Source organism: Phymastichus coffea, unplaced genomic scaffold, assembly GCF_024137745.1.
Source record: "Phymastichus coffea isolate CEN01 unplaced genomic scaffold, Cenicafe_Pcof_1.1 PCOF00002, whole genome shotgun sequence".
NCBI classification, from domain to species: Eukaryota; Metazoa; Arthropoda; class Insecta; order Hymenoptera; family Eulophidae; genus Phymastichus; species Phymastichus coffea.
The window spans coordinates 6009654-6026307 of record NW_026706813.1 but is presented as its reverse complement, the minus strand read 5'-3'; the positions used below and the strand labels follow the sequence as shown (position 1 = coordinate 6026307).

General features: G+C 43.5%; 1 protein-coding gene across 2 annotated transcripts in view; it reads left to right on the top strand.

The window, feature by feature from the left end:
* The window catches only part of LOC131663792 (uncharacterized), a 235802-nt gene extending 220025 nt beyond the window's left edge, over positions 1–15777 (top strand). The window contains exon 3 of one of the 2 annotated variants that reach the window (XM_058934439.1): positions 15344–15777. In XM_058934439.1, the coding sequence (XP_058790422.1) occupies positions 15344–15549 (206 nt within the window). In that variant the 3' untranslated portion in view covers positions 15550–15777. The remainder of the gene's footprint in view (positions 1–15343) is intronic. The other variant, XM_058934432.1, reaches the window with a different exon arrangement.
* The last annotated feature ends 877 nt before the right edge of the window (positions 15778–16654 follow it).

Genomic DNA, 16654 nt, shown 5'->3' with positions numbered 1-16654 from the left:
GCGCGCGACGAATGCGCCCGAGACAGAGGGACGTAGTGCCGGCACCTAGAGCCAGGTATGGGATGCAATAACAGCTGTTCCGCGATGGATATACTGACGGGAAGTGCAACAAGGCATCACTGACAGCACAAATACCGTGTATAGGATAGAGAGAGAGGCAATGCAGGGTGGTGCGGATCAGGCTGGGTAACAGGCTCAACAGCCGTTGCAAGCCGATCCGACGATCGGCTGCGCGGCGCTCAACGTGCCAGCGGCCGCCAACCCTGCTTACCAGATTCGCTCAAACGCTCAGCCAGTGAGTCAGGTCCTCTTTCCTGAGTGCCCACCATCAGACAGAGAGTCGTGGATCTCTGAATGGGAAAGAGCTGTGCGAGCGCCCGTTAGCGTAGGCGCGCGAGTGTTTAGGCGAGAAAAGGGAGACTCGGACTCGGAGTCCAGAGCTTCAACGAGAGCGTCGGAGTGTAAGCCGGTCAAGGCGAAAACTTTGCCGGACCATGGCAGCACCGTAGACAACTCGAGCTCCTCCGAGTCAGAGATCGGAGAGCAAAAGAAAGACGCGTCGCGTAAAAGCGACAAGACGACGAAAGCTGAAAAGAAAAAGAAAAGTCCAAAGCACGTTAAATATATCAATGGCGTGCCAGCCGATGGTGTTAGTGCGCTAAATGCCTGGTCGCTTCGTTTTTCGGACGATGGTAATACGAGCGCGATTAGCTATTTATCAGGACTAGAGGACTGTCAGCGCTTCTATAGAATTCCGGATAAAGAATTGCTAAATGCAGTTGGCACTAGTTTGCGTGGTAAGGCGCGTACTTGGTATGAGCTTAATCGAAAGCAATGGGCGACTTTATCGGACTTCAGGAAGAGCTTTTCAGCCAATTTTTGTCGTCGGCTTAGTAGGCAGCAGTTATATAGGGAATTGATGCAGAGGTCGCAAGGAGAACGCGAACGCATCTCTGAATATGTAGCGGCCTTCCAGTCGATCTTGAGACGCTTCGATCCGCCAGTTTCTGACAAAAAGCAAGTAGCTATTATTGTAGAAGGGTTACATCCGCAGTATAGGCGATACCTTGAAACGAAAGCGTTTAAAGACCTAAGCCAATTCAAGGAAGCCGGCCTAGCGTTAGAAGATCGTATGATAGGTTGGAGAAGGTGGCAACGTCCACCGAGCGCGGACGTTACGCTCGTACCAGAGTCTGCTTATACCGAGCCTAAGAAACTGGCCGGAAAGAAAGCAGTCGTAGCGATAGAACAGGTCGCGAGCGAATTAAATGAGGTTTTAACAGTAGAACCGGCTAAAGAAACGCGCGCAAACAAAAAAAAGGCAAAGGCCAAGGGCAAAGGGCCGAAGAGCGAAGTTGCCGCGGTTAATGCCCAAGGCGCGAAGCCGCAGACGACGAACCGCTCTTCGCAGCAGGCTGCGCAACCGAACGTTGCAGTGCAACCGAATATTGCAGCTCAGCCGAACGTTGCGGCGCAGCCGCCGGCCGCCCAGGTGCCGATGTTCTCCGCGCCGAGTTTGATACCACAGCGACGTGGGCAAGCGAACGGTGCCCAAATAGGTAACGCGAGAGGACAACGCGAGAGGTCTCAATGCCCGGCCGCGCAAAATGCGCAGCCGATTGTGTGCTATAAGTGCCAACAACCAGGGCACTATGCAAACAATTGCCCGCTGAGACCGACGGAGGCCAAGCCAGAGTGTCAGGTTTGCGGGACCGTTGGGTTTGTTTTCCGAAATTGTCCGACTTGTAGTTAAGTAAGACAGGGAAACTCGGGTGCGGGAGCCGCCGACCACTCAGCGACTCCTGCTTAAAGCAAATCGAACGGGCGGTTTGGATAGACGAGTTGCTAAGAAAGAAGAGTAACTCGGTTGTTGCGTCGGAAATAAGGAATTCCGATCGCATCATTAACGTAAGGATAGAAATAGAATCGGATACAGGCGAAAGAAAGCAAGTCGTCTGTAGGCCAGTAGTTTTAGATGTAGGTGAGAAGTTAGAATCGGATGCAAAAGAAAGAAAGCAAGTCGTTTGCAGGCCGGTAGTATTTGGTGTAGACGAGAAATTAGAGTCGGATGCAAACGAAAGTAAGCAAGTCGTTTGTAGGCCGGGTAGTGAGGTCGTTTACGATGTAGCTGACGAAAAGCTGGAGAGACCAGATCTCGTAGTTAATGGAGAGTCTATTTCCTCGGCGTTGGACGGGCCCCTAAAGCCAGAGAACCAAAAATCGAGCATTTCGCGTGGCGGAAAAGCCTCGGTTCAACGTGTTAGTGCTAGGGCCGGTCATGAACAGCGGGACGAGGCGACAAGCAAAACATTGCTTAAGTACGATGCGTGGGATGCGGTCGGAACAAACAAAGTTCAGCTTAACGTGGACTCTTCCACATCTGACGACACGGCGGGCTCAACAAATTCGCGCATAGATAATGCGCACATATTTGACGAACCCGCCAACTCCGTAGCTTTGGGCAAGCGTCCGGTTGTCTGTACAGACGCACCGTCCGTTTCGGTGAGGGGGGAGACTGAGGATAGCTCAGTACCTTTGCTAAGAACGGAAGAGTCGGATCAAGCGTTAGTAGCCGTGACAGAAAATAGGTTTTTCTTGAAGGTGAAGATAGGCAATGAAGCCTATAACGCGCTGCTGGACTCAGGTGCTCAGGTGTCAGTTGTAGGACCGAGACTTGCACAAAGATACGAGGAACGTTTGAGGCCGCCAACTATTTTCGTGCAAGGTATTTCAGGTGAAAAGACGCGAACATTAGGCGATCTCAGACTGTGTGTTGAGATAGGTGGTAGAATCGCCTGGCTGACCGTGACGGCCGTGTCAACTTTAAAACACGACCTGATCTTAGGCGCGGATTTCTGTAAGAACTGGCAAATTAACATTGATTTCGGGAATCGTGCTTGGCGGTTAGGTGATCAGACTGATTGGTGTCAATTTGCCGACGAAGGTAGTGAAGCAGTTGACGTGTTTGTGGAATGCGCAGGTTTGAATCGGTACGAAGAGACTCAGCGCGAGACGATCATGGCGCTCGTTCGCCGGATCGTCCCCGAGTCTGAAGATTCACCGGCAGTCACTAACTAACTTCTTGCTACTCTCGGAAACGCGATTACGAATACAACAGAAAGAGTCCGAACAATTGTTTTGATAACGTGGGAAAGATTCAAACGTTACAGCGCCGAACGTAAAAGAACCTGTAGCGTTTATGATTGTTCAAAACGCCGGTTACATTAGACATTGATCTTGCGCTCAGTCAACCAACGACCCAGGTGGCAGTCAAAGTGTTGTGCACGCTTTGAACGAATGCCACATAGTAAACAAATCAGCTAAAATCTAACTCGCGGAGGGCCGCCACGACGATAGTTTGTAAACATTCGGTGTAAGCGCGTGCGAGAGCGACCGAACGACTCTTTGTGAATTGCCTCGTAATCACCAATAAGTTTTGAAAGTTCTCGAAGAATAACAACATTATACCCGTTGGCCCGGGGAAAATACTAACACCGGCAACATTCAAAACAAAATAAACATAACTCAAAGTTTTTCTTTCGTTGCGCCTTTGTTTCAATGTAGTTATATCTTTCGAGTATTGCTAACTGTAATTATTGGTGATTGCGCAGAGATAAGCTCGCTATATTAACCCATTAACGACCAAGACGGTCGATTTTAGACTAACTTTTCGTAGCTGAATTTCAGGTACTCAACAAAGTAATAACTGGGTCCGACATATCAATCTTTATGTATTTTTGTCTGCTGAATCAGAATCTGGGCTCGAAATTCGAAAATCTCTATTGCAAAAAAAGATATGGCGATTTTTTTGCAAAAAAATCTGAAAAAAAATCGCATTTTCAAACTTTATGATTTTTTTTCAGGCAGAAATCGCATGAATTCATGGTGAAATCATCAACCATCGGTGCACAAATTTGTTGAAGTTTAACGATAAATTTTTACATATATGTATTTTTCGCCAAAATGCAAAAAATTGCATAAAATCGCATTTTTTGTTCATTATTTTTTTTCTCGAAAACTAAAGGATTAAACAAAAATTGTCTAAGAATAAAAATGTCTTAGAATTGATCAAGGAATACTCTAAAATTTTTTCAGATTTTTTTGATACAATTTTTGATTTTTTGAAAAATGCTAAAACCAAATTTTTAAAAAATGTCTGCAAAAATCTGAAAAAATTTGAGAATATTCTTTGATCAATTCTAAGACTTTTTTATTCTTAGGCAATTTTCATTTAAGACTTTAGTTTTTGAGAAAAACATTGTTGAACTTGATTACATGCATTTTCCAATGGTGGACACTTGTTGCTGGCATTAGATAATAACGTTTCGAATTGGTCTGCTTTTATGTGTTAGTAAAATTAGTCAACCATCTTGAAATGTTTTTTCGTCAATGTACATTCGAAATTTCAATATTTGTTATGTATTCATTGTAGTCCTCAGATACGATTTGTCATATTGGGCAAAAAAAGTTATTATCCATAGTACAAGTAAAATACTTCAATTGAATAGTTCGTCACAATAACATTCATAATAATGTCAAAAAAGCGTACGAGACGATCTGTTTCTTCTGATTCTGAGGTTGAAACCTCAAAGGATGATGAAACGGTTTTGATACCAAATGCAGATGATTCCGGTTCATCAGGTGAGTCTGATTCTGATTCTGAAAATTATTCCGATAAATGTACCGATAAAATTTTATTGACAGAAAGTGCAAAAAATAATATACGAAAGAGTGAGCCAAGGGAACTCTTTGATATTTTTTTTTAATTGAAATGAAGGAGTATATTATCGATGCATGCAAAGAAAATGGTTTAAATTTATCGTTGACTGAGTTGAATACATTAATTGGAATTATTATAATCACTTCTTTCAATAAAAGAAAAAGTCAGCGAGATTATTGGTCGACAGACCCTGTCTTGTCTTGTCAAATAATTTCTTCCGCAATGTCACGATCTAAGTTTGAAAATATAAAATCAAAATTGAAGTACTCGAAGGCTAAAGATAACAATCCAAACGATAAGGCGTGGCGTGTTCGTGAATTGATGAAAATTTTTCAAAGAAATATTCTGAAGTTTGGTTTCTGGAGAACTGCTCTGTCAATAGATGAAATGATGGCCAAATCATATGCTAAAACGTCATTGAAGCAATTCATACGCGGAAAACCTACGTGATTTGGACTTAAATTTTGGGGTCTTTGCACTGCTGATGGATATTTATTAAATTTCGATTTATACTGCGGAAAAAATTCTGTAGTAGGAGAAAAATTAGCGAAATGTGCATTGGGTTCTCGTGCAATTATGAATTTATTGAAACCTTTTTTCGAAATGACAGCTCCTGGAAAAATTCCCCTGTACCACGTATATTTTGACAACTTTTTTACAAATTTAGATATTGTTATACATTTGAAAAAATTACAATTGAGATGCACTGGAACTGTTAGAGAAAATCGTATCAATGAAAAAAATGTCGTCAATAAAAAATCTCCACTTGGTACATATGCAGTAAAACATGAAAAAAACAGCGGGATCAACTATATTACTGTAATGGATTCAAAATTAGTGTCAATATTATCAACATCAGCAGGGGTCACTCCATTAGAACCATTAAGGAGATATAGTTCGAACGAAAAGGCAAAAATTGAGATACCAATCCCACAAGCGTTTCACCTTTACAATCAGTACATGGGTGGGGTCGATGTTCATGATGGACACTGTAATAATTTATTGCCTAGTATTCGGTCAAAGAAATGGACTTGGGTAGTCTTCATCAGGCTCATCCAGGCTGCCATTACAAATTCTGTTGTTATATTCAATGCTGCTAAGAATAATAAAAATAAAGTTGGAACAAAAGACTTCGCTATATCGATAGCTAAAAGTTATATTCATGATGGTAAAATAAAGCAAAGTAAAAATCAAACGATCAGAGAAAGCAAGCAAAAAAGTTGTTCTAATTGTCCTGTAAGAATATACCTTTTATGTAGTGATTGCCAATTATATTTTTGCAGTTCGTGTATGAAAAAAAGGCACTAAAATATAGGTGCTTGTGAGAGGCAAGGGGACTCACGATAAAAAAGCACCCCGACTAGTGAGAGGCAAGGGGACTCACGGTAAAAAAGCACCCCGACTAGTGAGAGGCAAGGGGACTCACGGTAAAAAAGCACCCCGAAGGAGACATTTTTTTACCACGTCCACGCCGTTGTCTCTGGGTTATGCAAAGAGTAAAAAATCACTGTAGAGTCAAGATAGATATTTGTTACATATCTGAATTTATCGACAAAATGGCGGTCAAAATGCAAAAATTGCAAAAAATCGCATTTTTTGTTCATTATTTTTTTTCTCGAAAACTAAAGGATTAAACAAAAATTGTCTAAGAATAAAAAAGTCTTAGAATTAATCATAGAATACTCTCAAATTTTTTCAGATTTTTTGCAGACATTTTTTAAAAATTAGGTTTTAGCATTTTTCAAAAAATAAAAAATTGTCTCAAAAAAATCTAAAAAAATTTGATAGTATTCCTTGATCAATTCTAAGACATTTTTATTCTTAGACAATTTTTGTTTAATCCTTTAGTTTTCGAGAAAAAAAATAATGAACAAAAAATGCGATTTTATGCAATTTTTTGCATTTTGGCGAAAAATACATATATGTAAAAATTTATCGTTAAACTTCAACAAATTTGTGCATCGATGGTTGATGATTTCACCATGAATTCATGCGAAATCATAAAGTTTGAAAATGCGATTTTTTTTCAGATTTTTTTGCAAAAAAATCGCCATATCTTTTTTTGCAATAGAAATTTTCGAATTTCGAGCCCAGATTCTGATTCAGTAGACAAAAATACATAAAGATTAATATGTCGGACCCAGTTATTACTTCGTTGAGTACCTGAAATTCAGCTACGAAAAGTTAGTCTAAAATCGACCGTCTTGATCGTTAATGGGTTAAATTAAAAACTAACCAGCACAGACGCGGTAGCAAACAGTTAGTACACCTGATAGGCAGAATTATTGTATTGCTCAATAGCGAGTGAAAGAGTTATTCGACTAGCGCAATAATAATTTGATTAAGCCTTTCGTCGGCTAGTAAAATCTATATTCTTGTTTACGATACATTGATTATAGCACTCGCACTCGTATCGTCCTTCAAGGAAGTGTATAATCCATTAATAAAATCAATCGCGGCATTAGTAAAACAAAGCGTGACATAATAAATAAACTAAAATGGAAGACACTTAAAAAGAAATTGAAAACTGGATATTGTCGCTCCAAAAAGAAGAAATTAACGAGTATCTCGAGCAATTAAAGCTAAAGAAAAACGGGAGTAAGCTCTCGCGAGCTGGACGATTGCAAAATTGGTTGCTAGGCGACTGCTCTGCAGCAGATTTCGTCGAAGTTGGCAACCAAAACAGCAACCCAGCAAGAAGGGCAGCTCTACGTTCAGAGCTGATCACGTTCATCTGCGCATCTAAACATACAGCATCCGAAAAGGAAGGAGAACACCCGTTAACCCAGTTGATGCAAAGTGCAGAAGTCATATCGCGGGTACAAGAAACAGCGATAAACGTTACAGATGTATTAGACAATGGCGGATACGGTATTAGTAATAAAAATATTACAACAACGGCTAATGATGGCAGCCTGTTTCAACTTCCGCCTACGTTCGCCGTAATGATCCAGGACCTCATTTTCCGGTCTCGAGAGAATGAAAAGAAGCTCGAGCTGCTAGACTCGCTAAGAGTCAATGTATCAAGTCTAACGAAGGTGTTAGACAAAATATTTAATAATTTCAGCAATGTTAAGAGCCAACTTGATGACTTATCCGCCAGAATAAGCATATTAGAAAATGCCGAAAATAGCAATGCACAGCAAGATGACGCGAACCATTTGAGTGAATTACGGCAACAAAAAAACACGCGCAGGAGCGATTTCAGGATACCTTCACCTACCATTACGACACACGGTTACCTAAAAACTCCAGTTGGACCCGAACAGAGGCCCACAGGGGCCACCGGCAGGACCCTCCGCCGGGCGCTCCCTTTCGGAGAGGGTGGACAGCACCAACTTAATGGAGTTAATGCTGAAGCGGATAACCACACGCCGAGCACGTGGTCACCTCAACAAACAACAAACCCTTGGTCGATTACAAGGGATGTTGGTCGCATTGTCTGGGGATGGAATCTGAAGTTTTCCGGAGAGAGCAACGCGAGTGTGGACACCTTCCTGTCTAGTTTGGATAATTTGAGGAATGGTGCAGGACTCACAGAGAATGAAATGCTCTTAGCAGTATCAGAGCTACTCGTCGGTCCCGCCCTTACCTGGTACGAGGTAATGAAGGAAGAGTGGCTCTCCTACGCTGAGTTTGAAGCGGACGCACGGGAATGGTTTGAAACCAACGTGCAACAACAGCGACTGATGAGGGAAGTGCAAAGCCGATATCAGGGCCCAGATGAACCGGTTAACGTATACATTACCAACATGATGGGCCTGATGAGACGACTGAGTCCATCGATGGTGTATGAATGCCAACTGGATCTGTTACACGCTAACCTCCTCATCGATATTCAGAGCCAAGTGCGTAGAACGGAAGTAAATTTCATACGCGTTCTGAATACGTTATCTACAGCGGCGCAGAATACCTTCAACCAAAGAAAGGTGGATCGAGTGGTAGCTGACCCCCAATCGACTCTGTATCCGGAGTTAGCGTACGACCCTCACACCGATCGAGGCAAGGGCCGTAAGGGCAAGGTAACATCAATATTCAACGATAAGCCAGAAGTTAGTGATCGGTTAGATCGTATGGAGAAAGTGCTAGAAAAGGTAACACACCAGGTCGTCTATACACCGACGCCAACGGGGTCGACACCTGGTCCGAACATCGAAGCGGTTGATAGTGAAAAGAGAGCTCCGCCAGTCGGTCTATTGAACCAAGTGCTATTATCCCTCAAAGAAATATTAGAAGGGATGAAGCACAATTTTGTTGGGAGAAATTCGACCTCGGAGGACCGCACTAAGAAGTAAGAAGCTCCTTGAAAGCGGGAAAGAGATTTCTCCAAACCACTCAAGTGCATTGAATGTGGATTGCTGGGATACAGTAAAAAGTATTGTCCCCAATGTAACAAGGGAAACGAGGAAAGGAGTGGTTAGGAGGGGTTCACTCCACTCCTTCGTCCCTTGAAACGAATCCCGTAAATGAAACCTCGCGGCCCTCGTCAGCACAATCAGTACCAGTAGTAACGAATGTGCTGAGCGATGAGAGCGAGAATTTTTATAGTTGTGCTAATGATAAGAATGTCGGTAAAGTGAACGCAGAGCAGGGGAGTCTTGACGATAGTGAAGCCCAAGACCATAGACCAGCCGAGATGGTGAAGAGTGCCCATGCCTCGGAGGCGCTGGTAACGGCAGATTAACCGTCAAGGTATATTCTCGAAGGACCTTCGATAGTCCGAACCGAGGTGGTTCAAATTGATGTTGACGTCACTTTACCACGCATGAGCATAGTAGCTAGCGCTATGGTATGCCAAGAGCAAGGCTGTGGAGCCGCTGAATCAGTTTTGCTATATTCCCCGGAACAAGAAACGCGCTGGTGGCTACCGGTGAAAATAGGAGACTTCCAAATAAGGGCTTTCTATGTTCCGGGAGCTTCCACCACGGCAATGGGTAGTAATGCTCTACAGATAGCGTCGGCGCTGGGAATCAGGTTGGATACCACCCACGCGGGTACGGCGGGACTGCCAGATGGACGGAAATTGACAATCGATGGTCACGCAATGTTACCGTTCACCGTAGGTGATATGACGATGCCGACGAGGGTAGCAATACTCCCAACCCTCGTCGATGAATGTATTCTAGGGGTAAATTTTGTTAGATTGTTTAGGGCGGTTCTTGATCGTGACGATGATACGTTACTGCTTAAGAAGTCACAAACCAAGATGAAACTAGAGGTAGCTAGTTTAGAGGCTGGTCCGAGATTAGCTACTATCGGACTAGCCGAGGTAACAGCCTCTCAACAGGCAATATTGCAGAAGACCATCAGCGAGGCCTTATCGCAGGCCCCCGCGGGACTGGGATGTGCGGCAGGAATTGAGTACGAGATTCGAGTCGGTGATACGAAACCGATCAAGCAGCGTTACTATCCAGTGTCACACAAGGTTGAGCAAGAAATGCATAGATTGGTAAGGGAAATGTTAGCCCAAGGGGCGATTGAGCCGGCAAATAGCAGCTGATCGAGCCTGGTGGTTATGATACGCAAGAAAGATGGTTCATACCGATTTTGTATAGACTTTCGAAAGGTCAACAAGGTCACCGAGCCAAACGCGTACCCCTTACCATTCATGCAGGATATATTGAGACATTTGCGAAACGCACGCTATATCTCAATGCTCGATCTTAATAGCGCGTGTCACCAGATACCACTCAAACCCGAGTCTCGACCCATCACTGCCTTTACCGTGTCCGGATTGGGACACTTTCAGTTCGTACGAATGCCATTCGGCCTCTCGTACGCCGACGCCACCTTACAACGGTTAATAGATAGCGTGATCGGACCTGAGCTTGGCGATTTCGCCTTCGCCTATTTGGACGATATCATCGTAGTGTCGTCCAAATTTGAAGATCACCTGCGGCATCTTAGAACCGTGTTGGCTAGGTTAAGCCGAGTCGGATTCTCGAATAATCGAGAGAAAAGCGTCTTCTGTAAGCCGGGGGATAAATATCTAGGTTTGCTGATTAACCGAGAGGGTATGAGACCCGACCCAGAAAAGGTGTGCTTTATCATGGAGTACCCCCGACCAAGAAACGTACAACAGCTGCGTACTTTCCTGGGGGTTGCTTCATGGTATCGCCGCTTCTTGAGTGATTTCGCCACACACGCTCAACCGTTAACGAAATTGACGGGGAAAAAGTGCAAATATGTGTTAGACCAGCCGAAAGAAAGGGATGATGCCTGATACTCGGAACAGTTCCGACGCGTCAAAGCCAATCCAGAGGACTACCTAGATTGGAAGGTAGTTGGCAAGGTGATGAAAAGCCCAACAATGATTACCAAGACCAGTACGGGTACGAGGATACCTGGAAGCTTGTCGTGCCACCGGAAGACCGAATGGCTGTTCTGTTCGAGAGCCACGATATTGAGACCGCCGGACATTTGGGACGTTAGAAAACCTTTGCCCGCATCGCCTAGTTCTACTATTGGCCAGGAATGTACTAGGATGTCAAAAGGTACCTCCAAAAATGTCAGATTTGACAACAGTGTAAAGTCGAACAGCGACTGCCGCGCGGTCTCATGAAGGATCGGATGTTGTCCACACCCTGGCAAGTTATGGCGGGCGACATTGCCGGACCGTTTCCAAGAAGCCCTCGAGGGCACGAATAAGTATTAGTGTTCGTCGACTTATTCACAAGATGGGTCGAATGTATACTTATACGTAGTGCCAACGGTAAGACGATCGTAAAAGAACTCCGGGAACGAGTAATCCTGCGCTTCGGCGCACCTAAGGTTTTTTGTCCGATAATGGCACTGAATCCCGTAACCAGCTTGTAGACGGATACCTGAGGGAACAGGGAATCAACAGGACCTTTACGCCGACCTATATCCCACAAGCTAACCCTACCGAAAGAGTTAATAGAACTCTGAAAACGATGATAACATCGTACCTACACGGGAATTATAAAGAGTGGGACCGAGGCTTACCTAAACTCGCGTTCGCACTGAATAGTGCTATCCACAGCTCCACGGGAACCAGCCCTGCTATGCTCAATTACAGGAGGCAGCCGGAAGCCCTGAATACCCTCCGTAGACAAAGGGACGAGCTTGCAACCCGAGAGGAAGACTTGTTCCGAATAGAGCTATGGAATGAACACGTGAAGAATAACCGATTCGTTATTCAGGAAGCCCGAGAGATCGTCTCTAACGAATCCCTTAGACAGGCAAAATATTATAATGCCAAGCATAGCGCTTCGGGATTCAAGGAAGGAGACTGAGTATGGAAAAGAAACTGCATACTATCCAGTGCGACACAGGGTATTTCCGCAAAGCTAGCGCCGAAATTCATAGGTCCTTAGGTGATCATTAAGGTACTCAGAGTCAATTCATACCCCTTATCCAACCAACAGGAAGAGGTCAAAGAATTGATCCACGCCAAAGACCTCAAACCCTATTATGGACAGGAGGACACCTTATCAGAAGATGAAACCCGATGACGAGATGACGACGATACCCCTACCACCCATGGAGTCGAGGCGACGAATCACCCGCCTATAGCGAGCGATGCGATACCACGCGAAAACGAACGCGCTATTACCACGGATAATACACCTCGAAACGATAACACGACGAGTTCGAGCCACCCTCATCGCATCCCTTCCGACCACCTTGATAAGACCTCGATAATAGCCCCATCGAATAGTACGGTAAAGCGCCCGCGGGGACGACATCGCAAGAACGCGCTGACTATTCGAGTCCCCTCATGCCAACAGAATCCACGTGTCTCCCCTTCTGTCGCCGTGAAAAGGAAGAGAGGGAGACCACCGAAAACACCGACCGTTGACGCATGATGCCCTGCGAATGAAGGACCTGGGATACCGACGCAAAGGACCCCACCTTCAATCCCAGGGACGAAGGTCCTGGGCAGCCGAACAGGTGCCCACCTTCGATATCCAAGGAAAAGATTACCGATATTGACATATAGAAATCTTACAAGATGAAGATCACGCAAGAACAAATAGAGTAAGCGGCGGCCGCTCTCATTGGGCTGGATTTAGGCCCCGCGGTCGACGGAGTTGTACACGATACCCTCCATATCATTAATGAGAAGAGAAAGGAGGAGGAACAAGCACAAGTACGAGCTCACGAGAGCTCGTCATCCGTGCTGATCGAAGAAGTGTACGACGATGAGTCCCAAATTTCGTCGTCCACCCTGGGCATCGTACGCGCGGAGACCACGTCATTGCCAGGGTCACCAGCTGGAGCCATTCAGGCGGTGGCGCCGAAGGTGTCGACGGGCACCCAAACTGACGGTGCTCCTGTCGGTACTGCCTGGCGCCCCGATTTCCTTCACAAACCACCCACGTCGGATAGTCACCGGTTGTGGGAGGAGATCGTAGAGGGCTTGAGGGAAGTCGAGCAAGGTTGGACCACCCTCAACGCGCTTCAATGAGCCGTATACGCTGAATTCGACGCGTATACGGCTAAGAGGTCACCGCCTAGCGATTTGGAACATTGCAGCAAGGTGATGTCCCGTCGGCGCCAGTTCGCCACCGCGCTGAAGGAAGTGCAGCGTCATTACCGCCAGGCTCTCGAGGGCCCAGTTGATGACCGACCTTCAGTCACCGTCAAGCCTCCAACTACCAAGGCTCCAGAAGTCGGATCGACGGCTACCATACACCAGAACCAGCGGACGTGCGGGATGAATCTGGTGGTTAACCTGAATAGTGGCAGCGTGTTCCAGGCAACCGGGCCCATCCCTATCAACCTGGTGGTGGGGTCCACGGACGAGGTGCCCCCTGTGGAGAGACCAGTATGGTCTGCACCCAATCGGCGAGATGGGTTGCCACTAACCCCCAGAGAGTGGGGAATCCCTCGGGGCACCATGTCCCATGCGTAATGGGAAGGTTGCAACATCTGCCACTATCCAGGGGTAACCCGGACGGACTGTTGCCCTCATGTCCGGCAACATCCAGAGATCGTAAATGAAAGACTGGATTGGGAGGCACGCGGACGCCCCAACATAAATGAGGAGGATCAAGAAGAGATCCCTGGACACCTGTGATCACCTTTGCAAAGGGTACCTGCCCCGGTGGGCAGGGCTGATCCCAGATCATACCCAGGCAATAAAAAGAATACAGCAATGAACACGATTTTTCGTTGCCTTTTATTCACCTTACCTCGACGGGAACAGCGCAAACAATTCTATCGTCAAGGACCCCAAGGGTCCGGACTGGAAGGGAGCTATGACGGTAAATGTCTTGTTTGCGCTATCGTCTCGATCACGCAGCTGCTTACGAGGGCAGCACCTACCGGTCGAGGAAAACGGAAAACGGGATCTCGGTATGATGCGGGACGGAACGAGCGCGAAGGTGAAAGAACCAGTTGAGGATTAGCCATCCGAGCATCAAAAGCGCAGAGGAGCCAGACATTCGAAAATTCGTGTTAGAAATCCAGGGAGTCCATAGATATTTGCCGTTATAGTTCTAGTGCACAGTGAGTGGACACAGTGCCATCGTAGGCCAACCACGAGATTGTGGAACCCCTCCACTCGACAGAATAAACATTTCATAGATAGAGAGAGAGAGAGAGAGAGAGAGAGAGAGAGAGAGAGAGAGAGAGAGAGAGACAGTAACCTGAGATACCGGATACAATACTGTTTTGCTGCCCCCTGATAGAGCGACCGTATATTTAAGGTAAGCTGATCAGCTTTACGTAGCGATTTTTGATAAACGATCGCACTTGATAGCTCTTCCCTCGTACCGTCGATTGAGCGAAAATCGGTAGCGTGGATGTAAATGAATGTCGCGAACAAAGGGTTGTGAACGAACTGGCAATGCATGATATTGTCGCGCGCGCCGTAAAAACATAAACACGCGGGCCAAGCGTATTGTAGAGTTTATTGAAAATAAACTAGTCCATGTTTGATCGAAACGATAATTTACTGTTGTCATTGTCATTACTAGTAAGGTGGTTGACTGACTCCTGTCCCCTCCTGCTCTCCGGTTAGCAAAACGTGAATATTTCGATTTCGCCACGCGCATTCAGGCACGATTATGCATCGCTCGAGACAAAGGAATAAAACGGAGATACACCCCGTTACAAGGCCTAATCGAATGTAAAATAATTCAAATATTTAGAATCTAAGTCAAAAAATGGACTTTGTTTTGAAATGAAGTCAAACGGACAGTAGTATCGTGATCAACAAGCGATAAACTATAAAGATATGCCAGTCCATTAACTGAAAATTGGATTTTATCCCTATATAAACTCATTTTTTTATTTGCCAAAAACAAACGTTTTAGAGTTGAAGAGACCTTGGATTCAGATTTAACGTGTCAAAGCACTTAAGAATATGTGTTTGTCATTTTCTTATACAGATCATTTTTTCGTAAGCTCTGTAATACTTAATCACAAACAATTTTATGATGTTTTTTGAGTAAATCATTTAGTCAACAAGACTTCAAAATTTCAAAGATAATTCACCTACTTTAAAAAAATTTACCCTAGTTGAACATTCTGTAGTAGTATTGAAACATTATTTATTTGACTACAATTAATGATTATACTGTACAATATATTGAATTCTTTTAAGAGTAAAAAGTATTGGAATAAAAATGTGTTTAATCGCCATATTTTTTTTAGTTCCAGCAGATACTCGAATCATAAGAAGCTGTGGATGGGATGAGTCCAATTACAAGGGAAAATGTTACCAAAGAGGTGGATTTGGTGGACGACAAGAAGTTTGTTCTTGCACAAGTGACTTTTGTAACGGTGTTCCTAGTAGATTTTTATCACAAATTTTGTATCTGATTTGTTTTACCAATATCTTATTATTCTACTCAATTTAACAATCCATAAATAATATTTAAATTGATATGTATTACACGGTTTCTTTTTGACGCTCAAAGAAAAGTGGTTCAAAAATAGCATAAACAGTCAATATATTTATGTACAAAAAGAATGCTATTTTATATTGGGTTTTTAAATAATTATATTAATAAATAATTTAAAAAGAACTTTTTATGATTGAAATAAATTTTTCTTTCTCCAAAAAATAAGCATAGAAAATACATCCATCATATCGACAAATATCTTATTTTATGTACTATTGATTTCCACTGAAAAAATCTTTTTGTTTAATTTTGTCATTAAGGAAAAAAACCTTTGTGCAGTTTATTTATAATACATTTTCAAATAAACTATGATAAAAAAGTTTATGTATCTTCTTTTCTCTTTCTCTGTACCGTAGATCATACAAATATATCACCAGAATTCATTTACGTGCACGCGATGTAGGTTTAATTATATCTTGTCTTTAATAATTACTGTCTTCACTATATTTGAGAAAGAATGTTCATCTTAGAATCTTAGTTTCTTTACAGTTGAACTCCAATTTTTTATTCATTACTTTTCTTGGAGTCTCCACAAGAGCGATCGTATATTTCCTTAACTCCGAGAGAGAGAGAGATTAGTGCATACAGTTGAGAAACAGTTCAAAATAAACTTTTACTGTTTAGTTTTTCTGTACTAAAATAGAAACTAATATTTCCTCTACAAAAAAAGCTAGTTATGTGGATAAAACTAATAATACCAACAATAACATCAATATCAACAATAAATCAACAACAAATGGTAAAAATTGGAATACTGTGTACAATAAAATTTATAATAAAAAAGCATTAAATAGCCCTAATACAGAAGAAGACATGTAAGAAGATAGGCAAATACTGCACTCTAGATTTTTGACTCAAAAAACTTATAGAAACCAGTAACGAAATTGACCCACATGACTTCGATACGCGATCTTAACTAAAAATTACAGTACAAAAGACCTTGTTTATGTTGCAACAATTCGTCACAGAAAAAGTATTAAAAATTTCAAATAAAAATATGGCAGCGTGAAAACAATGACTCTTGAAACTTTTTTTCCATATACAATGATCAAAATAAGAA